The sequence below is a fragment of the Patagioenas fasciata genome, chromosome 6, assembly GCF_037038585.1.
Source record: "Patagioenas fasciata isolate bPatFas1 chromosome 6, bPatFas1.hap1, whole genome shotgun sequence".
NCBI lineage: Eukaryota > Metazoa > Chordata > Aves > Columbiformes > Columbidae > Patagioenas > Patagioenas fasciata.
In genome coordinates, this window is record NC_092525.1 from 15,307,197 (window position 1) to 15,335,193 (window position 27,997).

Genomic DNA, 27,997 nt, shown 5'->3' on the forward strand with positions numbered 1-27,997 from the left:
AACCAAGAAGAGGCAACAGAGCAGAATGACTGACTTTACTAAGCAAATACAACACACACACACCTTTATTTACACTCCTTTTTTTTTAATATATATATATGAGAAAGCCAAGAGGAAGCACAGCTGTGACCCTGCCGAAGCAGCTGCTGGCTCCTCGCTCAGCCAGCCCCTGCCACAAGCGCAGCACATGGAGCGGGGATGGAGGAGGAAGATGACACAATACTGGGGACAAGCAGACGCTCTGCAAAGCCCAAGGGGTGTGTGGTAAGAGAAAAGCATTCTGGACTAGCAGCAAAAGGTATTTTAATTCCAGTTCTGTGATACAATGCTTCTATACCAGAGGAAAAAAAAAACACAATACCGAGGAAGAAGACAACTGCAGCAGCCCCAGGAATGAAAGATACTGCAGAAATTATGCAAAGCAGTTTCTTCTTATATAAAGGGCAAGGAATAGCAACTAAGAGCTTTATAGTGACAGTAGGAGAGAGATGACAAGACCAGAGAAGAGTGTTTGGGGAAGTAAGAAGCAAAGAAAGAGGAGGGACTGACGGGGATGGAGAGTATGTAAACAGGAGGGCATGGGAGGAGGTAAAGCAAGATCCAGGCTCAGATATTGGGGACAAACAGTGCTGGTGGAGCGGGAGGTTAGCATGGGCAAGAGTGCTTCAGGGAGGACACAGTGAGGAGGAGGAAAGATGATGAGGCCGGGACTGAGAAGGATGGAGGGGTTTGGAGAGAGAAGCAAGAGGCCCCCCAGGAGGGAAGAGCTTGCGCTGATGGGTGAGAGGCACTCCAGGACTGGCGTGAGGTATGCTTTGCTATTGCTCTGAATGCTGTAAACATTTTGGTTTTGTGTCTATCAGTGAACATTCAGTTCAGTTTGATACATGTGTTCTTATGGGTAACTGGAAGCCTAGCAGAGTTTTACATCTCTTATTACTAGTCAAACTTACACACGAGGCAAATACAACACTGGCTAAAAAAAAAATATCTCAGTTTATGTCAGTTATGCCTAATTCTTCTATTTTAACATGCACATCTATGTCTCAGAAAAGCTTCTCTAGGAAGAGACACTAAATAACACACACGTAAAGTCACATGCACTCGCAGCCACCCACACACACCTATTTCCCTCCCCTGCTTAGACAAGCAGGACTTTGCCCTTCACACCTTCCCAGCAGGAAGGGCAGGAACCTTATTAATGTCTAAGTCCAGTAAAAGTGATGGAAATCATCCCAAACCTGGCTAACAGGCCAAAGCAGAAGAAAGAAACTCAAAGCAGATTTGGGTTCTGCATCTGCTTCTGGAGTTAATGACATCTGAAGCTTATAGAAAAGGCAATTTGTTAACTCTTCTTCCCTTTTGCTGTCAAAGGACTTGGGAGCTGACTGGCTACGTGCCAGCAAATACGGAATAAAAAGAGCTGAGTAAAATGTTTTGGGGTTTTTTTTTTTGCCCTCTCTTCATGTGATGGCACACTCTGACATTACTTGAAACAGGAGCAAAATTTTGGATGTGTGTGCTCATGGAGAGGGGAAGTGGGGTTTGTAAATTATGAATATCCCTTTCACTTCAGTAAGAGATGAATCAAAGATAGGATATTTGTCCTTGATGGGGATTAGTCATCACTCAGTGCTTTCCGAAGCTTTGGCTCAGTCATTATTTCCTTAATCAGCCCCTGGTTGAAGGGGAAGAGCTATAAGCTGCCTATTTTAATTCACTTCAGACTGACATTTGGCATAAAAGAAGCAGCTGGTGCCAATTCCTTGTTCTCAAAAAAAAAAAAAATTACTTTAAATAACTATCCTGCTTTCCTTCAAAAGAGACAAACTGTAACAGCAGCAACAAAAATAACTGTGATAGACTCATATGCCTCAGACAATACTTTTGCTCCGCTCTATGCTCTAGGATGTTTCCCATGGAGGATATTGTCTGGCACCAATTTAATGGGCAAAACACTTCTACATCAGCCAGCACAAATAGAGCTCCTGTCAGCATTGCAACAACAGCATCTCTGAATGTGCCTGTTCAAAGCAATTCCCCAGGCTGATGAAGAAGAGGGGGGAGCTTGGTTTTCACAAGGTGTTGTCAATTTTGAGGTTTTTCTGTGAGTTCTGACATGAACTGAAAGGATGCCAGCACTGACGCTGGAGGAGCTTGCTGAGGGATGTTCCCTCCTGGGCTTTCTGGAGTTACATTCTGAATAGGATCAGCCTTTGTAGCCATTGGGGAAGCCAGGGAACTGTCTTTACTTCTGAGTTTCTGGTTCCTTGTTCCTTGACACAAACATCTTTTCCTGCTGTTTCCATGTGGCCTGGTTGCCTCTGGGACACCATGGGTGGCTGCAGGATGCTTTGCTGAAAAGCCTTGTTTGGGATCCATCAGTTGGCACTGGAGGTCAATATCACCCAAGCCCACTCAGAAAGTGTGTCAGTGGCTTTAAGAAAAATACCACAAGGCAGTTAGCACGACCTTCTCCCTTCTCTTTAAAAACTATGACTGCCTAAGCCTGCTGCTGCCGTCTCTTACATCCAGGACAGCACAGGGATGCTTCTTGCATGTACAGTTGAAGAGGAGGCTGAAATGGAGGAAGGCCACCAGACAAGGTGGCCTCACTTCATCCCTTGGCTTGTTTGACACCACAGCATGGGGAAGCTGAGCTGCCATGTTGCAGGGGTTGGATCACCGGTCACTGAGCTGTTTTGCAGCCACAGTGACACTGGATACAACTGGCACCACAGGCTATCTCAAGGGGGATGATTTCAGCCAAAGCAGCCTGTGTCCCCGAGAGATCCCAGTCCATCCCGTGTTATGCAGGTGTAGTAGACACAGTGTTTCTTGGAACAGAGAGTTCTTCCAGCCCCTCCTCACAATCAGCGGCTTTGCATCCTCCCTTACAGGTCATTGAGAGTGTTTCACCCCAATGTGGGTCCTTTCCTTTCACCTATAGCAGGAGGGGATCTATAGGTGATGTGACTCTGTTCCACTTCCTATAGCCCAGATGCCAGCAAGGACAGCCACTGGATGCATGACTATATCCTTTGCTTCTGTCTTTGACTCCATCCAGCGCATTGCACAAGTTTCCCCAGAGACCTGTCCCACTAGAACTTATTTGCCACATACCTTGTTTGCTATAAAGCTGTAGGCCCATGAACAGTTAAACTCACAGCTGATTGAGACACTGGATGATGTAGACCCCTTGGATGAATCTGAGGCACATTCCAGTGCCCACCTTTCACTGATCTTTTCCTACAAAAGAACTAGAGAATTCTAGAGCTGATCAACCAGGTTCTGAAAAGCAGGTTTCCCTACTGAACAGAAATTGCACTTGCACAGTATTTACACTTTAGTGTCTTAGAGACCAGAGGAATACACCTCCAGAATAAACCAAACATGCTTACCACTCCTATCTTTATCCTAAACCTATTTGTCCTAATGTTCTGCACAACATCCTTACAAAAAGCCTCAAAACCTGCTTCCTATCTACTGCATGGACAGTAACATTTAATATCCAAAAGCGGGCTTTTTGTATCTTGTTCCAAACACGTTATGCTTAGTTTTAGAATTAGGTCTACCTAGTTTACACCACATTACACTAAATATTTATCAGCAGCTTTCTGATACATGACACCTACCCATCACCCCAAACTAGAGCAAAGGTTTACAGCCTCTGATCTGTGGGTGACTGAGAGAAGGAAAAGATCCATGGGGTCATTTTCCAGGCCTTCACAAAACTAAGAAAATAGGTCTGTAGGCTCAAATCCAGAGACAGGCTGTCTGCTTCTCGAGTAGAAAATATTGCAAGAACCTAACAGCCAATAATCCTGAACAGCAATGCCATAGAAATGGGGCCTTCGGATGGTGTGATTGCACAGCACGGAGGGGGTGCTAAACAACTTGACATCTGCACAGAGTCTTCTCCTGCAGCTGGCTATCCAGGCTGGGGGAATATGGCCAAGGAACAGCTCACATACCACTTCACACCCAGACACTCCTGCTCACCGCACCCTTCCGTGTCCTGTTTTCAGCAAGCACCATGCAGCAGGGTCTGTGTCTTTAGTAGTTCTTTACATGGCATTGAACCCACAGTGAACAATCGGTAGGTAACAACAACAGTCAATAATCAGTTAATAACAAAAAGATAATCGTGATTGCCATGTTACCTCTCCCTGACATGTGCTGGTGAGGTACGACATGAAAAATGCGGTCTGCCGTAGCAGGCAGGTCTTGTGCTCTTCGTACATCTCAGCATGGGGCAGATGGGACATTCCTTCTCTCGACTATTTTCCAACAGTTGGCAGCTCATTCCTGAGAAGCCACCAAATCCGTTAATGTCTCTGGCGTCCAGGAGCCTCTTTGTGTTAGGTTTTGGTACGGTGCCTAGCACAATGAAGCCTGAATGACGACTGGGGTCCTGAGGCTGAACTGCAGTACAAATAAATAATGTCAATGAAAAGCAATCATTCACACTGGAAGACTTGCCTGAGCAGGTCTAGCGAGAGCTTTTGGGATTACCTTCCTCATGAGAAAAAAACTCATCTCCTTAACAATCATATAGAAAATCACTCTTAGTCTCCATCTCTGGAAGATAAGGGACTGTGGCAGGGTAGCAAGTTGGTGTCATAAGATGTGCAACCAAAATGGAAAGGTGAGCTGAGTTCACGGATGGTTTCCACTCCGGGAAGCAACATGAGTCATGTACCTTTGTTTTCTCTCTCCCTCCCCAGTCTCTGGATCCAGACCCCAGCAGCCAGTGTGGGAGACAATGCTTTGGGCCAGACTTGACTTCACGAGTTTCAGAAATGCCCTTAGGGCCCCTCCAAACACAGGGGAGAGGTGAGAGCCAGGGAGATGTGTGGAAGGATGGAAAGGTGCAGTGGACTTACTTACATACAAACCAACAAAGTAATTTTAAAGGAAACTTGCTTTCCCAACAGATGACCCCGTGACTGGAGAGGATTATGGTTTTGTGCTATAGAGATGCAACAACTGCAAAATGGTACTGCTAACCAAAAAATCACAGGAACTCAGAGAGTCCTAGTACCACATCTGGATCACACTCCGGAAGCCTCCTCTTCCTCTTCTCCCTCTTTTCTCATTCCCACTGCTTTGAACACCAAGAAAGTTTCACATTTAGGCATAGGTTTTGGCTGTTGTGGGAAGCACGTGGTTTCTGAGGGCCCCATCGCTGCTCTAGCTGAGCCTCCTCTGGGTTTGAGACAGCAGGTCTGTGTAAATTTTGGATCTCAGGAACCTGGGGTAGGAGTCTTTCTCCATCAGGCTGTGCACCTTCCCCTGAGCTTGGTCAAAGCAAGAGAGGGAGGGCTCCTGCATGTTTCTTCTTGTCAGCTCCCGTGTCTGGAAGTCTATGTTCACCTGGGAAGAGTAGCAGAAGAGAGTTTGGTACCAAGTGACCAGTTTTCCTGCTTCAAATGGCACGTTTCATCTCAGATGTGGCTGTAAAAGCAGCAGAAGGGCCGAGCTCCTACCCTCACCTGTGCCTGAACAGCCCCCCAAACTCTGATATGTTTAGCAATCCAGTGTTACAAATCCTGCCCCAAATTTGGAAAAGTTGAACTAGTTTTGCAGTGATCTGAGCACTTTTGAAATCAAAGTAGTTTTGTTCAGGCTCTTAAGCATCTTCTAAAAATACTGACTCAGCCTAACCTCTCTCCTGTCGACTAAAATTTCTCTATTCGCTTTATTCTTCACTACATGCCTAATATAAGGGTGAATGAACTTTTAGCTGGGTTTAAAATATTAGCATAGTCTTATTAAATGCTTTAAAACTCTTGCTGTTATAAAATAAATTGTTTGATTTTTCCCATAACAGCTTCATGTTACAGTATCCCAAGCAAGGACTTGAAAAAATAAACCACCCTCATGTTATGACTGCTGTTTGTTTGCAAAGCCAACAACATAAGTTCTCCTGTTTTCTTTCCCTAGCAAAGCAGTCAGCATTTGTTAGGGTTACTGTTAAAAACCTGGCTGAAAAGATGCTATCTGTTGTTATTAACCCAGTGTCCAAACTTAAAGAAGTCTAGAATGGGAAGCAGTCTGCCTCCACTCAGGCGACAGCAATATAGATTAGCTTTCTGTGTCACTTAAGGGTCGTTTCACATTCTAGTACTCCAAAATAAGAACAACGGAACCAAAATTTAGGAAAGACCCCATCCAGCCTGCGCTCACATGTCTACTCCAGATTCAGTCCTGGGAAATCTCACCCAACTTCATGAATAACAGCAGGAAGATGCTCACTGAGGATGAGGGGGATTGAAGCATGCCTTGAGATGCCCACATCACTGGGTGTAAATTTGTGTGCTCCTCAGTGGCCCCACAAGAACCTTCCTAGCTCAAAGATGGAGCAAAAAGAGCCCTTTTAGGGGGACCCCCTTGCAGGCACCTGTATCGTGACAAGCACCTGTGCAATCTCTCAGAAGGACCACTGTGGTATAGCAGGTGCAGTGAGCACCCTCCTGGTCGCATTATGAACAAAATAACACAACCCAGCATCACGATGCAGGATCTGACGGTCCCATCAGCCTGTCAGAACTTAGAAGAGGACTTAACAATTCTAGGCTTAGGGTTGTGACTGCGCTTTTTGTTTGGCTCTGAGTTATTGCTCGCATCTTTTAGGAGGTCTAATTGAGTTGGGAGTTAGTCAGCAGATAAACCCTCTTCCCTGGAGAGTCAACAAGTTAGTCATTCGTGGGATGCTCTTATACAAAATGTCCTGTGAGAAACGAGACCAAAAGCCTTGGGGATTGATAGTAAATGAGTGAAGTGAGGTGAAACACTCCTAGGAAGCTCATAGTAGTTAGGAAATGTAGGTTGTAGTTACTAGCAAACTCACTGGTTGTGACTAATAGTATCGTCAAAGTAGTTGCCCTCACTAGGGGATGAGTCACTGCAAGCAGAGCCAGCTGTAGCAGGCAGGATGGCATTTCTGTCCTCCTCACCCTCTCCTCACCATCACCTCTGGGAGGGGAGGGAGGGCTCCCCAGGTCCCAGCATCCCACAGGGATGCTCTGCCTGCCCAGGGTGCCGGCCAACCCACCTCTCGAGGAGCCTGCACGTCGATGAACTCCTCAAAGATCCGCTGAGCCTTGGAGGCCAGCTTGGCCGCTGAGCGGGTCTTCTTGAAGTCCTCGCAGGCCAGCCAGAACTCCAGGTTTTCCTCGCTGAACTCTGTCTTCAGGAAAGCACGGAAAGCAGCCAGCCCATCTGCAAGGGAGACACAGGCAGTCACAAGGGGAGGAGAAAGCGGACAGGAGCAGTCTCTTTAATAGACATGCCTCCATCCACCCCTGTCTACCAAAGGCCATTTGCTTTTTCTCCTAAGTTCTGTGATCCCAGGACATGTCCATCACTTACACTAATACATCATCTGGATTCTTATGAGCTGTCACAAAGCCAAACATCATTCGCTACTGCTCTGAAGAAGCATTTTGCCAGCTAACACGGCAAAAGGCTTTCTCTGGGATTGGGCCACTTAACCTTTGAAAAGTTCCTCCTGAAAACATCAGGCTTTAACAACAGGGTGTCTTTGCCACAGCATCTTGTGTGTCTTAATGCAGCTCTTTGTCTCATCTGTCATTAAGACAAACCCTTAATAGAACATAGTGTCTGTGGACTTGCCTCCCATGTTTTCTGTCACTTTGTTTTATTGCCTTGTGACATATTTTTAGTTCTTATTTAAATAGCGGAAGGATCTTGGGGAGTCTAACTGTTACAGCTACAATAAAGGGGAGAGGGAAAGGACAGGGCATAATTACTACTTGTCTAGTCAGTAGTAAAAGTGTTCTTATCACTTGTTAATGCTTAGCAATTGTGACATTTCAGTAATGTAACCTGAGTCAGGCAGGGCAGATTAGAAATACGGAAAGATTCATTAGGCAATCTGTGTCCTCTTAAACTCTTGCCTGGTCATATTTATGGACATAGCTATTGTTTTTTATTTCCTTTCCCTGAATGGCACCAGCAGAGTTGAAGTAGCTGGAAGTTTCACACATGCCCTTTCTCCTTCCTTTAGCTTAGGAATAAATTTGGGTCTTATTTTTCTTTTTTTTTTTTTTCTTCTTCCAGTAACATGTTTCTAACTCTACCAGGTCTTTTTCTATAGTGTCTGAACTTTAGCAGTTCATGACTGGAAACCTCCTGAGTCAGCACCAGCTGCTTCCAAGCAAGTGTCTAAAAATATTGATGGAACCGGGAGTGCACTCAGCAAGGTCAGACTCGCCCAAAACCTGAGGGAGCAAGTGCATGTGTGTGCAGCAGGGACAGACAAAGACCAAGGAGGGTTTGTAGGACTTGAACTCCTCCAACACGGAGAGCTGTGGGCTCCATCTCCCCTTTCTGGTGTGGGATATCTCAGCGGTGCTGTCTTCCCTCCTTCCTCCCGTGGCTGGCGGTGCAGGAGCTGGGGTGGAGCCCAAGGGGCAATGCTTGATCCTTGGTGTGGTTATTCTCACATGTCACCAGCAGCCCCAGGCCCACTGGGGACAGGGGATGGCCATGTCGCAGCATCCACCACAAACTCTCTTACAGCTTTGTCCTTGTTTTCTTGCCTTCACCAAGTATGTAAGGAGAAAGCAGCAGGAATGTAACGCTGCCATTTTTCTCCCTTGTGTATCCTAATCTTATTCCAGCTTGTTTCTGGTAGTAACTTAGGATGTGGAGATATTTTTCAGTTCCTCAGCCTGAAGAAACAGCTTCAGGTGTCGAATAGCAACTAACAATCCTATTTTTGGCTGCGCAGAAGTCAGTGGAGATGTCTGATTTCTGACTGCCCAGATTTTCCAAGGGAAAGGCAGAAAAGATATTGGGCCAGACTGGACCAAACTACAGGCTAAACGCTCTGTATTTCTCAAAGCTTCTTTGTTAACGGGATCTGTACTGCTGTCTGCTCCATCAGTGCGTGGCACTGCAAAGAGGACTGCAACCGGCAACTAAATTGGGTACATCCCATCTCAGCTACACTTGGTTCTTCTGTCATCACCAGGAAACAGCTTTATCACAGCAGCTCATCCTGCCACTTAATTAACACATTTACAGGAGAAAATCAGGGTTTCAGACTGATACTGTGTACAAAACTAGGCTTTTTGTTCATGAGCACTACAGAGCAATTAACAGAGTAAATTGTGCATTCAAGAGAGGAGCAATGAGGTGACATTAGCGCCAGAGAAGACTGCAGAGCAGAGAGTGCCAAGTCATCTCCAGGAGTACCTGTCAGAGTCACACTGCCCATGGCTGTTCTGGGCATCTCTGTGGACAGATAAATGCAGTAAATGAGACACATGTTTTAAGGCTGCTTCCCTTCTTGAAGTCTAGAAGACAGAACAATTTTCCAAAACCTGTGTCCCCCTTAATGCCTATAGAATTCACAGGGCCCCTGTGGAAGCAAGTGGAGGACTTGAGAACAGAGCAGGGAGACTTTGCAGGAGGAAAAGGAGAGGACATAGGAGCAGGCTGATAGGTTTCAGGAAGAAGAAAGTACAAAAGAGAAAAAGCAGCAGTTCCCTCAGATGTGTGTCATTTTATATATCATCAGTTCCTAAGATGTTTGATGTTAAACACTCCAGCAACCAAGCACACTGTTATGAATATACAACCTCTGCTGTTTATCTTTGCAGAGGTCTTGCTCCTCTCTCTCTGTCCTGGTCTTTCCCCCACCCCCTTTTCCTCTACAACAGCTCCAGAGCCTCAGCAGTGACAGAGGATCACTTGCAGAAATAGCAGCTTTGCATGGCAAATATCTGCAAAATATAATATCTGCTAAGAGATGGGGACTTCATGATTGATGAGCTAAGAAAGGTGTTTGCAGCCACAGCAGGTCCCTCCTGGGACCAGGAGGTTTCCCTGTGCTCTGCCTCCTGTTCTCATGTCAATCAGCTCCTTTTTATCTTGAAGTAAGTTTAGACAGCAGATAGATACCTAATAGTGTCTGTCTGTTCTCCATTTATTTATATATTCCTGTTGTGCCTTCCTCACAGCCTTTGAGGAGCTGGAAATGACGAGGCTGGACCTGGGAGGACCTTTCAGAGGAGGCCTCGGATGCAGGAGAGGTCATCCTTGACTCGAGGCTGCCTGGCTCTCCACAGATTTCATCTTTAGCCTTTGAATGCCTGCCAGCATTTACAGCTGTGCCTGGCAGATGGAGTTTAGAGACGGGAGCCCAGATGACTGCGCAGTAGTATATCGCTGCTCACAAGTTTATCATGGAACAATGACAAAACTAACTGAAAGAGCAGAAGGGCAATTAGGTATGGGGACTGCCACCATCTAAGCTGGAATTTGACCTGGATGTTGACTTTAATAATCTCCTGCTGTGCATGACAGCTATCAAGGAAGCATCGCTCATGGATGACCAGCATTTCAAAGCTCATCCCACCCAACCGGACAGTTTTTTTTGCAGGGGTAACCAGCACTGGACTGCAGTGTGATATGAGCAGGAGAGCATCACCTACTGGGTCATCCTCCTGAAATATCCTGGTAGATGGCTGGAGCACCTGAGAAGTACAAAATTTAGGGGATGCTTTACAGAAAAAGCACAGAAATTAAAAGCAGGATTAGAAGCCTTCAGATGCAGCGGCACAAGATATCGCTAACGTGTAGTCTAAAGGCATGGCCATTCAAGAAGATAGATGTGTTGGTATAGATGCACAGTCCTTCAAGACAACTGTTGAATACTTATTCAGGAATTTGACCCAAGAGCAGTGAGCCTTGCATGAAGTAAAAGGAGTAAATCAGTGTGATAGAGCAAGTAGGGTGAAGGCAAAGAAATGGAGGGTCAAGTATGAAAGAGAAGTAGAAGACATTTGATTTTTACTTTTGCACTGAAAATGTAGCTTCAAAATACCCTGCTCTCCATTCAAACAGACCAAGGAAATGGACAAGAGGATTGTCAAGAAGGGTTGTGCAAGTATTTGTGCATTATCCCACCCCAAGATCTTGCCATACAGACATAAGCCTGCACGTCACCTGTGAATTAGACAATGACAAGAATTTGTGCTTTATAGATGGGGACTGCCAGGTGGATCCAAGACTACATGAAGACTGGGACTCAGGTGGTCCTGACATCCCATTCAAATGTTGTCCTTCAGGCCATGGAGAGCAGATCCTTTCCAGCAAGAAGGGCTGTGGAGGAAGGGACTGAACTGACTAGCACACAACAAAACACTGGTCTTAACTAAGGCAGGCTTTAGCAACATGAGGAAGAGCTGAGATTAGTAGCTTAATAACCAAGCATTAGCCACTGTTGGAGTAAGAAAGCAATCAACAATCATATATTTAACGCATGCATTTCACACCATCAGGGCAATCAGCAGTTCATGTAGGAAAAAAGGTAGAGTCCTTACAGCTGGTGGATCAGCTCTCTGAAGTTCGTTGGGTCCAGGGCTGAAGAGACAAGGCCGCGATGCTCTGTATAGCATATGTACCTGCTCTCACTGCTGCTGAGCATTGCTTTGGTGGATGTTAGCTGCCTGTCACCAGCACAACGCTAATGCTAGTGTTATGCTGGCTTAGAAAGAACCAGGAGTAGGTTGCGATATTCCTGTGCTGTGTAGGAAGAGGAGCAATGTGGAGACAACAGAAGGAGAAGGAGGACAACAAAGTTTGTGCAGAAGAGCAAACAGATCACAAAACATGGTGGAGGGGGGAGGAAAATAAAACCAAACCACAACACCCTTGAGATAAAAATGGAAATTCAATGCAAAGGTTTTCTGTGTTGGATGCTTCACTGAAAAGTGACTAAGGGCTGAGGACAGACTGTCCTGCTGGATTCTGGACAAATGACAGGCCATGTGTCCAGCCCCGCAAGGGATGCAGAATGAGACATGCCATTGCTTATATTTCCCTTCAGCAGCCTGTCAAAAGAAATCTCCATCTGGCTAACCAGCCTGTACCTCCTGGGCATGAGTACAGAGGAGAGATTACTCCTCTGTTACTCACATGCAAGCGCACACACACAGTGGACCACGCAGAGCTCTGCTGCCCTGGGAGCCATTCTTAATCCACACTGGCACAAAATGGGAAGAGATGCCAAAATCTAGCATGTTAAAACCACCGCTTTTGCTCCCTGAGCATCCAAGGAAGCATGCTACATACGATCTGTCTCTTGCTCTCTCAAGTCCCTGCTGCAAAGTAGGATCAAACTCCTCTCTCCTGTTGCTTGCTGTGCTCAGAAGTCCTGACTCGAGGGCACATGGCTGCGATGTGCTTGGGTGTCTTACAGCAAGCGCAGATGAGGCTCCTGTTGTAAAAAGGGGGATCAGCTGGCTGACCCCATGGGTACAAATTTATTTGTGTTGCTCATTAGCAAAAACATATAGGATATCATTGAACTGACCTATACATCTGCGGCTGTCGATGAAAGGGACCTGAGCAACATCCTACCATACTGGCTCAGGTTGTCCAGATTGGTGGTGGATGCCCCATCCCTGGAGACATCCCAGGCCAGGCTGGACAGGGCTCTGAGCAACCTGAGCTGGTGAAGATGTCCCTGCTCATGGCAGGGGTGGCACTGGATGAGCTTTGAAGGTCCCTTCCAACCCAAACTGGTTTATGGTTCTACGATTCAGCATTGGTTACTCCAGGAGAACTAGGCTGTGGGATGCTGAAGTCCCAGTGCCAGTGCAGAAGGAAGGTGGGGATGTGACAGAGAGTGCCTTTCTGCCTCATCTACTCATGATCTCTTCCTAATGTCAACACAAATTGTTCTTTAAATGACCAGGGAGCTAATCTAAATCAGACCACTCTACACAGGGGACCCAGCCTGGGAGTCTCTGGTGACCTGCAACCACCTCAAAACCCAGGGATTTTCAATAGTCCACTCAAGATGCTGCCAGAAGTAGCATATCAGGATCAAACACTACCCACAGAGATCATACATTAAAACAAGGGGGAGAGTGAGGGAAGGGAGGGCCGCATACAAGGCTATCAGACTTTGAGGGTTATTTGACAAAAACAAGCAAAGTTACCCTCTCCATAGAATCTGTATAATGGAAAATAGGAAATGGAAGTGCACAAGTTGTGTGCATTTCCCATAAAGAGCACTGCAGCCCTGCAATCCTCCTCCATGTACCAGGGCAGCCTGCTCACCTTGGCACTTCAGACAGACTCTTAGGGAGCTCTGATCCACTCTCTTGCTCCTCAGAGCTTTTTTTTTTTGTCTATCCAACCCCTTGCAACATCACCCACAAAGACTGCCCCATTTTCAGCTGCTACATTCAGCTCCCGGGTCCTGTTTGAGCACTCTGGGATTTCGCCTTTTTGTTTGGTTGATTGGTTGTTTTTCCCAAATAATAGATTGGCTGGAAGGGATCCAAAACCACCATAATATCTGACCACAGCAGAAAGCACCATTCAGCCCCCTGAAATTGGCATCACAATCCCTCTTTCAAAATAGATGAACTGTCCATCTAGTGAAGAACGAGTTTATGACAGATGCACCAAGCAGAAGTGATCTACCTGCTGATGCTGTGAGCCCCAGGGGAAAAGCCTCCCCGAGCCCAGCTGGAGCTGAGCCCATGCCCTCAGGCAGGAATTCAGATTTTCCCTGGCTAACATTGTTCACCTGGGCAGTCACGGAGAGATGAGACTGAGGCAGTTCTGTCCTTCTCTTTGCACTAAAAGTAGAATATTAGCTGGCAGCTTCATTACAGATGCAGGCAGGCCGGGCGCTGCTTTTCTTACTCTCAAATTTTGGTCAGATAAGGCACAAGACTGCCTTTACCTCTCTAATATCAGCACATCTCTAACAGCGAAAATGCAGCTCTCTTTTGTTCTGTTTTCATAGCAGATATTTGGCAATTCTTCCGTGTTTTGGATACAAGTATACATAAGCAAAACCAATTTTACAACATAATTCCTTTTATGGATATTTGCTCTTTTTTTTTTTTTTTTTAAACCAGCTTAATTAAAATAACGCTTCTGTTTCAACAGAGCTTTTTGTGTTTCCATCATTATAACCCTTGGCTGCAGGGCTAGCAATTCCAGAACCTTCAGGTGCAGAGCAGTTGTAATATATTCCTCTAGAATGTAGTTTATTAAACAACAATTTTTTTCTTGTCACTGATCACTAGGCAATGTCACCGTGACTGCTGATAAGAAAAGATTAATTTAAATTTTAAAGATCACCTTCTGTTGCTATTAGGAACTGAATATTTTTCTTCAGGTGCCAGCGAGTTATCAGAATTACTTTCCATTCTAAAGATAGGAAAAAATCTGATAAGTCATTTATCACCCTCTAAGGCTAATTTATTAATAAAAACAGACACTCTTGTGGAGGCTGTTGGGCAAAATAATTGAACTGAGGTTTGATGTAGCACTCACAGCAGTCAACTGAAGAGGGAACAGTGTGTATAGTGTCAGTACATAGATGCATAAAATCACTGGCTTTTGTAACCAAAGCACTTTTGCTGCAGTCTGTATCTAATCAAGAAAATTTTGACTTTTACAGTGGTGAAGGAGGAACAGGGGCTCGAGTACAGAATTGTAACTCTGATGTGAACATCCTATCCTCTCCCATCCCCAGGCAACCTATAGTCTCTTTGATGCATTTTTCCCTTCTTGTTTTGAATTTCCACAATAGAAATGTTCCCTCTTAGCCATACCCAGATACACCATCTTTTTTCTCTTACTGGCTGCAAAAGCAATGATCTCAACAAGATACTGCTGCTAAAATTATATATTGCTTTTGCTGCCTTGGACAGCCAGCCTGTTTAAAGTTGTCACTTAATTCCCTGCCAAAACTGTTGTCATCTCAGCAGAAATCCAGCAAAATTACACTTTATTTTAAATAATAATATAATACCACACTTATGTTAAAATATAAGTGTGGAAAAACCTGAATCTCTAAGAAAGCCAGACAGTTCCTTATTGCGATAAAATAGTTCACCACCCACACTGACTTATCCCCAACCTTGACTCGCTCTTGTTTTATTCTGCAATAGAAACACATTCATGAACCTATACTGTGAATTTCGCCGTCTTGTTTATAATTTCTCAGCATGAAAACATTGGTGAGGCAGAATAATATTTTCTGAACAGAACTGATACGACCGATCTATTAAATGGAGTGAGATGCACTGATTATATGTTTGCGTAAGGTTTCTGGATGTGAAATTTTCGAGTTTGCACTGGTAACTGTAAATCAGAGCCTGCTAGGGGCCACCACGCATGATTTCTTTGCTACAGAGTGAGTTGTTCAAGGTTATTGAACCACACAGGGTGTTGTGCTTCGACACAGTGGAGCTGCACAGCAGCTCAGAAGAGCAGCTGAAGGAAGAGGCAAACAAGCCAGTGTGGTGGGTCTCAGGGGGCTTCAGCGAGCTGAGAACCTGTCATTTGCTTGTGTGGAAAGATGGGACCCCGAGGCACATGCCAAAGGATGGTACACATGGTGACAGCCTTGGGGTCCTGCCTGCAGTGCATCCCCAGGAGCTGGAGAAGGTCAGACCTTGGGTTGATGGCTTTACCAGTTGTGATCATCCAGACAAGAGGAAACCCACAAAGGGAACCCACAGAAACTCATGCCCTCGCCTTTTAATCAGAGAAACCCTGCCTATACATCACAGAATCATAGAATCATTTTGGTTGGAAAAGACACTCAACATCAAGTCCAACTGTTAATCCAACACTGGCACTAAACCATGTCCCCAAGAAATTCATCTCTTGTCTGTTCAACCCCTCCAGGGATGGCGACTCCACCACTGCCCTGGGCAGCCTGTTCCAATGCCCGACAGCCCTTTCTGGAAATAAATTTTTCCTAATACCCAATCTAAACTTCCCTTGGTGCAACTTGAGGCCGTTTCTTCTTGTCCTATCACTTGTTACTTGGGAGAAGAGACCAACACCCCCCCCCGGCTCCAAGCTCCTTCCAGGCAGTTCAGAGATCAGAAGGTCTCCCCTCAGCTCCTGTTCTCCAGCTGAACCCCCCAGGTCCCTCAGCTGCTCCCATCACACTGGTGCTCCAGCCCCTTTACCAGCTTAGTTGCCCTTCTCTGAACTCACTCCAGCATCTCAAGGGCTTTCTTGTCATGAGGGGCCCAAAACTGAACCCAGGATTCAAGGTGTGACCATCACCCAGCAGGTAGTAAGCAACTACCCAAGGGACCATTGCTGGGCTATGCAACACATACTTTGTTTGCCCTTGCTACAACCAGTATTAAGGGTATGAGGCCAAAAAAAAAAAATAGAATTTGATCTATACTCACATTTATGGGACAAAAGGACATCAAAAGAGTCTGCCCATCTTGTTGCTTCTTCTGTTGACAGTCTTCTGTAAAGAAAGGAAGAGGTGAGTTACAGACAGCCGTTGGCTGCTGAGCCCCTCTGGGGCTGTTTGACAAGGACACCGAGGAAGGCTGGATTCTTCTCACCTAACTTTGGAGGTTTACAATATAGAGGTCTCCAGGTGAGCAAGTCACCCTGGGCTCCCTTTTGAGTCAGTGAGGAGATACCAAGGGACTTGAGTCTTCATCTCACATCCCCAGGTAGGCGGGTAAAATAGGCCAGATGAATCACTCTCAAAAAGGGACCAATTTTTCCTCATTTACTCTAAGTAGAAGCCCAGGGAACAAGTTCAGATGTCAACATTTACACTGTAAAAGCCAAAAAGTCAAGCAAAATGAAACCCACCCCTACAGAAGCATTTATTTCTCTTTCCTGACTCTCAGAGCAAGGTCAGAGTCTTATGTCAGATGCAAGCAGTGACTTGCGATTGGATCAGTCCCATCTCACTCATCACAAATCAGGACTTTGGATCCTCTGAAGCATCTACCTTAAGCGCTGAGCAAACTAACACAGGACTTTTTGGTAGCGTTTAACAGCAAGGCTTAGCTAAAGAGGACTGTGACCTGAAATTGCTGGTCGCCTCTTTCACTGAGTCAACTGCTCAGATTTTGATTCTTGATGAACAGCAGGGTAAATCACGTCCTCAAATATGTGCAGACATGTCCCACCTACAGCAGCGGGGACTGATGATCCAGGTGTTTTCTGAGGCTGTTTCCGCTGTATCAGCACTGGTTTGTTTTCCTCCTTCCTTGTGGCTAGAAGAACTACTTGAAGCTTACACAAAGTACAACGAAAGGAAAATAACACTAGAGGGGGTGGTGGGCAGGGAGAAGGAGGACAGAAATGGGGTCGGGGTGGGATGCTGCAGCTATACTCACTTCAAAGCCCGGTTGGGCTTGTCCGGAAGAATAGCTGTGAAATCATTATATGAGTCTGATTTGTGAGACAGGCAGCCCAGGCGAGTCCTCATCCCTCTGTTCCTGTGGTCGAGGTGGGGGAGCAGGGGTGTGAGCAGGGGAAAACCAAAGAACATGATGATTATAAGTTTAGCCACAGTGGCAAAAATAAAAACAAACCAAAAGCAAAAAAAAAAAAAAAAAATTAAACCATGTTCAGTGGCTCTGTGCCTCAGACTTGTGTCCTCGGTTCCCTCATCTGTGAGAGGGACACCAAAATATCTCCAGGAAGATGCCAAGCAGACACTAAGGATGGACACAGGCCCAGGCTCACCCACAGCAATCACTCAGCTGCTCTGGCTGGCAAAAAACGGGTTTTTAAGGCTGCGCTTTGGGGTGGTTTGTTGGAAAGACCTGCTCTGGTCAGGTGTGGGAGGAGAGCAATGGGCAGCAAGACCAGAAATCAGTGACCATGACCCAGTAGCACCAAAACCAGCACAAATACCAGGGCTTGAGGGCAGGAGGAAGACGAGAAGGAGCAAGGCAACCTGCAAGGTGCTGCAGAGCCATGAGACCCCAGCCAGGATGAATCCCAAGCAGCTTCTTTAGACTCGAGGTTACATAAGCAAACTAAAACTGCCTGTCTCCTGGCAGGCTTACCCAGGCAGAAAAATAGCTTTATTGCTTTTTTTCCTCTAAATTTCAAAGCAGCCCCAGAGCCTTCACTTCTCCACCAGCCCCTCATGTCCTTCCTAGTCCCTTCCCGGGAGAGCTGGCCCGTCCGCAGCATCCTTCCTTACATAGCCCTGGGATGGGGAGAAACACAAAAGGAGAGGGAAATGCCACACACACATGCATTATATGGGACTGGCATAACCTCCTCTCAAAAATATATAGGTACCAGTTAATGGTTTTACATGGTTTCAAGAAGGGCAGAGCCTGCAATTTACCTCCCCAGCTCAAGGGCATCTCTTCTACAAGATTCCCCAGACAGCAAACGAGGCCATTCTCTTCTCCAGACCAGGGGGGGAGAATTTAGCAACCCAGTCTGTACTTCTCAGCTGCTGGACTCACTTCCAAGTTGGAGAAAGCCCCTCTCCCAGCCCTGCTGCCAAACCGATACCAAACACTTTCTGTGACTGCAGGGGGAAGCACAGTATTTTTCCCTTCCATATGTAATTCTTGCAGAATACTTCAGCACCAGTGACTGAGCCAATCTGTAGCACGCCTGTTTCCCCCTTCTCCTCCCGCCCTTCAGAGAGTTTCTATTATTGCACATTCTAATGTAATCTTAAAGCAAATTAAATGTTAATTAAATGCAATGAGTGTCTCCCTGGTGCAGCACAGGCAGCTTGCAGCATTTAATATGCACAAAAGCCTGGAGATCTTTAGTTGCATGATTCGTTGCACAAGCTCAAAATATTGACCCCTGCCCGGTGGTCTCGAGATGCTACGCTACGTAAACTCCAGATATTGGTGCAGAAATCCTGCGTGCAAAGGGTCACATTCATGGCTGAGTATGCTGGACTTGCTGTGCACAAGCTGACACTGAGTCCGCTATAGGATCTTCCCAGTAGCTTTCCTGATACTTCCTACCCCCAACCCTTCTCTTCCCTGCGCTGCTCGTTCTAACAATCTCACGAATTTCTCAGCAAGAGGTGTGACATGCATTACCGCAATGCTGCTCAGCTTTCTCCTCTGATGCCTGAGATCAAGGGACTGCAGCAAAGAATTAGAGCGTACGGGGAACAGAGATGCTGTGCCATGAGCAAGGAGCTCGGCTCTCACTTAACAGCCATCTCTAGGTGGGGACTTCCAAGACAGGACACAAGAAAAAGAGAAGGAAAGAAAGTGGGTCCGCGGGAGGTGGAGAGGCAAGGGAAGGGCAGGAAGGAAGAGGGGACACTTGAGGCTTGCTGGACGAGGTAGACAGCGACAGGATGGGCAGGGGTGAGGGATGCATCACGTCTTTTCGGTTACCTCCGTGGGATCAGTAAGGCAGCCATTCAGGCATCCAGTTATAGTTAACCCTTGAACTGGCTGGCTTGGACAGCAGTCGGGGCTGTTTGCAGGAGGCAGGAGTGCGGGAAGGAGGGATTTACTGTTTCATGTCCTGGCACTTAAAAATATATCAAAGAATCCTCTGAAGAAAAAATTAAAAAAAAAAGGAGGGCCAGTTGTTCTCAACCCATTTGATCCTTGCCTCCTAGTGTGGAAGGTCGATTTTTCAAGGGTAGACGTTCAGAGTTGAGGGTTGATCACAGAGGAGACACAGCATTTCCTTCTAAGACCAGGGCCGCAGGTGAAGTCCAGCTTCAGCTCTAAAGTGATTTGGGTTTGGCGTCACAGCTCACCACGGAGCAGCAGGAGTTGGCATTATCACACTCATCATTCGACACCTCTGAAGGTCTCTCCTCAACAGGCAGAGCTCCAGGCTGACCTCTCTAGGGAAGTCCAAACTACCGCTTGTCCCTGTCCCTCCAGGTCATGGCTGATGTTACTGGCCAGGCATCATGGAAAAGGCTGGCACTGCAAACAAAACAACAGGAGGACTTCACGTGTCTGCAGATGCTGGTCCTTTCACTATCACAGGCTCAAGCGCTCACACAATAAAAACTCAAAGAAAGCATCTCCTCTTTGGAGGAGCCACCAAGGAGATGCACAGTCCGCAAAGGGGAGGGAAGGAGGGCACGAGGGAGGGATGGCACACAGGCAGCTGGGTGAACAAATCTCACATCAGAGAGTGAAGGTGAGGTCCACCAGCCAGGAGAGCGATGGGACAGAGAGCAGAACCACATAGCAAGCAAAGGGCAAAGGTTTATTTGCCAGGATGAAGCCAAGCCCCAAGTAACCTCCGTGTCCCCTTGGCCAGAGGGGACAACTGAGGAGGAGATGAAGGAACCGATGAGAGCAGAGACAGTGTGTGAAGGAGCCAGGACCCTGCTCTGCCAAGGCCTGGGGAGATCCCAGAGCTTGGGCTGCCCATCGCAACCTCCCTTTTAAAACCTGATTAAATTAAAATAGAAAAAATGCACAAAGCCTCTTCTCCCAACTAAATTAATGGAACTGGGATTGCGCTACATGCCAGTGAGTGCATTTCCTTAATCCCTACCCTGACCGGCTGCTTCCATGCGCTTTAACTGAAATCAATCCTTGTAATTCCTTAAACCCCTTTAAATTTCCTCATTAACAGCCTCACCCGCGTGTGGGGCCACAGCACATGAGTTCCTAGAGTCCAGCAGCCCCTATTCCTCTGTCCCTCTGCTGCTCCGAAGAGAGGGCTGGGAGCAGAGCCGGGTGCCCTCCAGCAGCCTGGTTTTTGGGGTACCATTATGAAACAAGCCTCCTGCTTGCCCCCGCTCCCACCCCCTCACCAGCTCCCACAACAACACCCTGCAGGGCTGATCAGCACCCAACTTCCCCGTGATCCCAAAGTCTGTCTGACTTCACGGGTGCCAAGACCCCTATTTCCTGTGAAGGCAATCCCACTGCTAGGCTGACATCCCCATGGATATCTCCTCTGGTTGCAAATAAAACCAGTCAATTATGACTTTAGAAATATAATCTGTGGCATCTAGTAAAGGCATCCTGGTAGGGGTCCATGGTGAGGTTTTTTTGCTTCCTGCTCCATCATTCATCCTGCTCCCCCCTGCTGTGAAAGGACCCTGGTCAAGGAGAATTGCCAGTCTCATCATGGATGTATTTTGGGGGTTTCTCCTTGAGAGACAGAAAGGGAGGGGTGTGACTATGACATTCAGGTTATCAAACCACCCCAGGAGACCACCTAAGCAAGGAGAAAGAAGCCACCCCAATAGCAAAAATTAGAAGCACAATGGTTAAAAAAAGGAGATCTTAGGGGCTTTAAGAGATTCTGACCATCCACTCACATGCAGAGAAAGCCAGCAAAACCTGAGCAGAGAGGCACTGCAGACAGACAGACAGACACAGAGGAAAAAGATACTCACTGCCTGTGACCTTTCCTCTCCAACGGTGTGTCCGTGCCGGCGGCGTGGCCACCAAGGCTCTGGGGAGAGAGCAGAGCGGTCTTCTCCAGCGACAGCCCCCTGCCCGGGCTGGAAGTCACATTTGGATACCCCTCCCCTTCCCACCTCTCTGCTGGCAGCAGCAGCGCAGCTCCGAGCAGCTCCCTCGCATCCAGCAAAACCCTCAGCCCGGCTGTGCTGCCAGCTCTGCCGAAGAGCTCACCCCATCAGCACATCTCTCTGCATCCCCTCCTCACCCACCTGGCAGCCAAACCGCGGTTTCAATCCCCGCTTGGAGATGGGCGGTGGATGCCAAAGGCTGGCAGGGAGCATCTGGGGGTGGGGATGGGGGGATGCCTGCAAAAGCGCTCGCTGTTGTCGCCCGCGGTAAGTTGGAATAAAGCATCCGCCTGCGCCGGTTTAATCGGCTCCTCTGAGGTTTAGAGAAGGTTGCTGCCCTCAGATTGTCAAGAGTTGCCACAGACAGAAGGGATGAGAGAGTTTAATTAAAGGGCCCCGGTGACAGCATGGCCAAGTAAAACTGTTAACAGGCAAGGGAGCACCTAATTGCAGGGCATGGGATGATGAAAGAAAAAAAAGACCACCCCTTTCACCTGTCCCCCCTTTCCCTCGGTGTGCTCACCCCACGGTACAGGCTCCCCCTCCCTTTTCTCTCCTGCACCCACACCTCCATCCTCCAGAGAATGTAAATGGGGTGCACAGTGCACCCCATTGACTTGAACAACACCCAAACCTGCGGCACAGGCACAGTGGGGCTGGAGCACAGCCCCCCAGCTCCAGGCTTAGCTCAGCCACTGGTGACAACATCTGGGGGTCACATAAGCACTAACATGGCTCACTGACTCGCCAAGGGCTCAAGCCATGGGATCTACATTGCTTTTTTGGTTCTGACAAAGTTTAATAATAATAATCCTTTGCAGTTAAGCAAGTCGCTGCCTTTTTCCTGCAAACTTGTAGTCACCTGCCTCTCCTCTGCTAAAACATTGCCAGGCCTGGCATCCCAGTGCTACTAACAGAAATCATGTCCTGAGATAGCACATTACCACCAGGCAACATCCCCGGGGAAAGACAGAGTCCTGCAGAACTAACTACAAGAACACAGGGATTAGCAGCACTGCAGCAACGATCCCAGCTCTCCGTCATCTTGGATCCCCTCCTTCGTAGCTCAACATGGCAAGGAAATATTTGCCTTGTTCTCATCCTCCCATCGCAAAGCCCAGGTCATCCTGACTCAGATTAATGATGACTCTGGTTATCAGAAGACAAGCACTGCAAAAATGCCAGGGCTGATACAATCTCCTCTCAGCCAAGGTCAAAGGTCGAGGTTCATCTTATGCCTCTGGTACAACAGGCTGGTTTGTTCCAGTTAAATAACGGTCAGCTTCAGCCCTTGCCCCAAACCTAAGACAAATTTAATCCAACATCACCAAGGGTTTAAATTCGAACATGTCATTTTTCTTTTAATGCATTTCTGCACTTCCATGTTCTCTCTGGGCAACCACAGGAAGAACATTTTCATAATCTTTCCAGGACACACACAGACACTGGAGGGTGGGGGAGGTCAACCAAACATTCAATCAACAAAGCTCTGGATAATTCTGGTCCATTATTCAGATACCTGCACTTCACTGCAGCCTCAAACGGATCAAAAACCCTGATCAGCTAAGTCTGGATGGAGTAGATCAGCGGACCACATGAGCACTCCCAACTCCTCCTCCTACTTTTACACCAGTTTTATACATTGTCATCTCATAGCCACCACCAGTATGGACAGAGACCCCAGTCCCTGTTTCTCCAGTATGTCAGCACACCCTTCTCATTACCTCAGTGAGATCCTGAAGCATCCCACAAATGATTCTGAACATCAACAGTTTTTTAATTCTAGTTTCCTGGACCAGGTGTGAGTTAACAGAGAACAAAAATAAGTCAGTTGTGTTGACACAGGCACTATGGGAAATGTAATTAAATTGCGGATAAAGAGAATTATATTTTTACAGGGTAATATTTTAGAAAGCTTCTGTGCAGTAGAAAAGGTTTAGAGCAAATTCCTTCTAAAATAGCCCTCCTGCTTCTGATTACTCTGTAGTTTCTATTTAAAAGCTTTTAATAAAATAACTCATTTTGATATTAGGCTTGAATCCTATCCAAAATTTCAAATCTCTCCAAGAAACACTTTAAAGCAATTTCCTCATGACCTGTTAACAGCATATACACAAGCAGTGAACATGTGCAGCACTGGGAGCGCTGCCTGTCACTGGACAGGGTGGAAGGGAATTTACCAGCCTTTTCCTGGGGCATTAACCTTCTCTCCACCATCTCCAGGTCCTTTTCACCTTCCATATTGTTTTAACTGCCTCCCTGCAAATTTCATGTGTTTTGTCTATTGATGACTTCAATCCCTGGAGGGGTTTAAAAAACTCATAGATGAGGTTCTTATAGGCATGGTTGAGTGTCAGAGGTAGGTTATTGTTGCACTCTATAATCTTGAGGGTCTTTTCCAACCTAAATGATTCTATTATTCGAGTGGTTTTTTACCCCAAAACTCCTTCTGGACCAAAACCACCTCCACTAGTTTCACTTGGTCCCAGTTTCTGCCACCCAACTGCCATATAAAATTGCACGGCCTGATGACATCTGTTCCTCCAGCACAGCTGCCCTCACAAACATCCATCTGGAGCAGGACAGCAGCTCTGGCTGGTAGTCATAAGGCTTCTGGCTCTCCAGATCCAGGGAAGCTCCTCCTGGGGCTGGCAGCTGGCGACCCTTCACCATTTGGAGCTGGAAAATCAGAAGATGCCTTCACTGACTAACTCATTTGCTTGGCTGACATCTCCACTGGGTTTGGCTTAAATAAACTCCTTCACCTTGACATTTCAGCAGACTTCTCCCCATCTTCTCACTCTTGCTCTCTTTTCCTCGGGGGTTTGCTGCTGCTCTGGGATTCCATTATTTTACGCTTAATGAGCCATCACGCCAAGCCTGCCGCTGTCGCTTCCACTTCTCATTTTCTGACTCCACGGCCTTGTCATATTTACAGTGAGCCGTGCCACAAGGGCTTTGAACTTCTTTGGGTTTGCGTTCACTCTTACTTTGCCACTTGTCCTGGGTCTGTGCCAGCATCTCTCTTTTCTAGTACGGTGCTGCAAGGAGCCTGTTGGAGGGTGTGCTTCACAGCTTGCTGGTCCAACAGATTTTTCCCTAGCACCAAGAAAGTGCTTCTTCAGCCTGCTGGGATGTTTGGCAGCAACATCCCCCCGAGCTGAAGTCATCCTTTGGTATGTTTTCATGAGATCCTGTTGTCTCTGTGATCTCTCTGGAGGATGCTCGGTGATGCAGGCTCTGGGACTGCAAAATGCCAATGACATGAGGCCGGCTGCCTCCCACAGTAGTCGCTGGTTTGGGAATTCAGGTGACTTCCATGCTGCCAAGCCTGCCTTTGCCTCAACCACAACCCCGTAGCCATGGGCCACTTCTGCTGTGACACAAGGGGGACTTTTTCCTTCCAGTCTTCCAGTAAAAAACAAACAAACACACACACACGCGCGCACACCCTCAACCCGGAGTGACCATCCTAGCAAATCTCTTACTGCACAAAGTGTCATTTGATCTCCTCCAACACATAGTCATTCAAAATATATCCAGAATCCAGACTGGTACCTATATGGGCCCAGCTCCAAGGTAATTCAAATTAGTAATTAATTTCTCTCCAGAGATTGCTGTTCTCCACCACTACATGCAATTAAAGCTGGAAGAAAATTGTTAGTAGCTGACACCTGACAAGCAGCGCTCTCTGTCTGCCTGATGTAGGGTCCAGGGGAAAACACACTTGGTCCAGCACAAGGTGACTGTGTTGGCAGGAAGGAATTACAACTGACATGGATAGCTTCCCGAACTGCAAAACAAATCAGACTTGTCTGACTTGGGAAGAGAACCATGAGAACAGCTCCCTCTTCTACAAAAAAAAAGAGCTCCAGTAACATCAGGAAATATCCACAGATGTAGCTTAGAACGCTTATAAGGGGTTAATTTTTTTTATTCACCTTCAACATCAAATCATTCTCCACATCAGGCCAGGCAAGCAGGAAATCCTGAAAGGTGAAACAAGGAGACCTTGAGTTTCAGGGTAGGTGAGGAAACCAAGCAGCTGATATACTGGCTGGAGGTGTGATAAAAGAAGCCACTTCATGTGCTAACAAGGCAGGGCAGGAGACACCCACTGAGTTGAACTCCCCTTGAAGACAAAAGGCTGCATTTAAAAATAAAAATTAGTTACATAAAGCGCGATCCACAGTTCTGTCTCCGGCTTAGCTTGAGAGCATGGGAGCTATTTAAATTCTCCCCGTGTCAATGATAGAAGTGTCTCCTGGACACATTTGTGGCTGCAGCAGAACAGCATCTGCTCCGAGATGGCTCCTGGCCCCAGCCTGCACGTTCCTGACTCCCTCCCCAATTCCTCAAGGCAAGTAGGATGCCAAACCAACAGCCTAGCAGTATGGAAGGCTCCAGGCTGAGAGGGGCAGCTTCTCCCCTTTAAAGCACTTTATTGCCATTTCCTAATTGTTCTCAGAGGAAATGTGCTCCTGTGCCCAGGAGCAGTTACACGTGTGCATTGTCGAAGATGCTGTGAGCGCAGAGCAGGGAGGCAGAAAGGATTGGAGCTGACACCGAGCTGCTCTGTGCAGCCTTGGAGTCCTCCCAGCTTTCAGCATCACTGCTGCTGTCAATATGGCAGCGTCTGTAATGCAGTCAGTGTGTACGGTTGGGAAGCCGAGACAGATCCACCCCGACAGACAGATTTCCACAAAGATCTCCTGCCACAAATGCTCCATCCTGTGTATGTTTTGACTGAGCTCTGAAGCTTGGGACAGGCTGGGGAGCGAGGCTTGCTGATGGATCGGGTTCATTTCCTGCTGAGATGTCTTTCCAGATGATTGCAAGCAGCCTGCATTTTGCAAGCTGAACACCCTGCAAACTAGCTGCTTACTGAATGTTAGAAACCAGCCCCAGGATCTCAGGGTTGCAGCCACAATCCATTTATGACAGACAAGGTCTATGCTTCTCTGCTCTTATCACTGCTATTTCAGAGACTCAGGCTTACAGGGCATCCAGGTCCCACAGCAAGGATTTACTGGGGCTATTAACCCCTATACAGACACACAACGTGGCACTGGGAGGTCATTCCCACTGCAGCAAAACACCCGAGCACGTGCTTAACTTCAAACATGTGAACAGTTGAATGGATGTTTGTACGATGAAATACACGGTTAACCGCATCAGCAAGCTGGGATTTCTCTTGAATCTCTGGAGGCTACTGCCCTAGTCTTAATTAAAACATAAATGAAGTGAGTTAGATGGGTTCATCCTCTTTCTCCAGCAGATGGTGGCTCTTTAATAAAAAAAAAGTCTGTTGCATCCAGCACCAATCTCTCTCTCGGGAGACTGGCCTGTAATCATTGCCCGTGCCCTGCCAGCCTGGATGGAGATGCACATTGAGCTCTGCCAATGCCTGCACCAGTCAAGCCCTAAGGATGGGGCAACATGGCCAAAGCCACATGGACGGTCTGCAGGGCAAGAGGCCGGGCTTGTCCTGTCCGTGCTGCTTTGGAGGAGCCTGAGGCTGCAGGAACAAGTGAGTCTCGGAGAAGGGCAGCACAACAGGACAGTGAAAGCAAAGCCCTGTATGCAGCTTGCATGCTCCCCAGATGGAAGAATGCGACTGCATTCCTCTGCGGTCGAGTGCAGTGATAATCAGCATGATGCTAGCACGACAGGTCCCTTCTGTGTCTTAGCTGTGCCAAATTACCAGCTTATTCCCCATTAAACAGCAAAAAGATGGCCCTTGCTTCTGCAGGGATCTCCACGATCTTTCAGGGCTGCAGGAAAATGAGTGCCCTCACGTCAGCCCCCAGTTTTTCCCCCAAAGAACACACACTCCTGCCATCTGCAAGGTTTTGCTCCATCCTGTGCTCAGTGCAGTTCGCTTGCCTCCAATACATTCTCCTTTCGCTCCAATTAATCTTATTTTTAACTAGTTCAGCCCCAGCGTTCAGCCTGGATATTAGTCATAATGTCACAGATACCCAAATATTCAAAGGAAATACAATCCAGCATTTTAAAATAACAACAATAGCAAAGAAGGGGGGTGGAGGGAAGGAAATGAAAAGATGGTAAGATCTCAGAGCTGCAGGCACCAGCACGGACTGATGTTTTCTCCCAGGATCAAAGGCCCACCGCTAATCCGATTGAAACAGAGATCGCCCAGGACCAGTCCTGCTCCTGTATCGGCCCAGCCAGAGCCAGGCTGGGATTAATGCACGAAATACCCTGCTCTCTTTCCCCGCCTGCTAATTAGAAGTGGTGCCTGCGGCTCCCTGACCATTTCTAAGGTGCCACAGGAAGATTAACACACTGGGAGAAGTGCTGCTGTGACATTAGTGGGGGTGACATCTGAGCAGCACCCTTCCCCTCCCGCTTTGCCTGCAGAGCCATCCTTCCCCCCAGCAAACTGGGGCAGGGGTGAGTAAAATCCCTCCCCTGGGGCCTCCTAACCAAGCAGAGAACCACAGGACCTTTCATCACCCACCAGGACACTTTTGGCTCTTACCTGTCTTGCAGCCGGCAGCAGGGTGGTGACTACGTGGCTTTTGGTGCTTGATGGACATGGCTGGTTGGAACCTTGAGGAGCAGTGTCTGCAGGCTCACGGTGCATTGGGGAGGGGAAAGGATCCAGCCTGGCTATAGTTATCTCTGGAGGAGCAGCAGCACTATGGTACTTCTCCTGGCTCCCTAGCCCTGCATCTC

The 27,997-nt window shown here is 47.3% G+C and overlaps 1 protein-coding gene across 7 annotated transcripts; it reads right to left on the reverse strand.

The window, feature by feature from the left end:
- Positions 1-64: 64 nt before the first annotated feature.
- RGS8 (regulator of G protein signaling 8) lies at positions 65-27,973 on the reverse strand. Of its 7 annotated transcripts, XM_065842501.2 has the most exons (7): positions 21,437-21,480; positions 21,158-21,216; positions 19,173-19,721; positions 17,175-17,276; positions 16,218-16,282; positions 7,058-7,224; positions 287-5,376 (listed from the first exon to the last, which is right to left on the reverse strand). In XM_065842501.2, the coding sequence occupies exons 3-7, from the start codon at positions 19,196-19,198 to the stop codon at positions 5,194-5,196; spliced, it is 543 nt and encodes a 180-aa protein (XP_065698573.1). In that variant the 5' UTR covers positions 19,199-19,721; positions 21,158-21,216; positions 21,437-21,480; the 3' UTR covers positions 287-5,193. The 7 variants fall into 7 exon arrangements, with proteins under 7 accessions (XP_071666121.1, XP_065698573.1, XP_071666120.1 ...); XM_071810020.1 differs by lacking the exons at positions 19,173-19,721; positions 21,437-21,480 and adding an exon at positions 27,801-27,973 and having other exon boundaries at positions 65-5,376; positions 16,218-16,279; XM_071810019.1 differs by lacking the exons at positions 19,173-19,721; positions 21,437-21,480 and adding an exon at positions 27,801-27,968.
- Between the last annotated feature and the right edge of the window lie 24 nt (positions 27,974-27,997).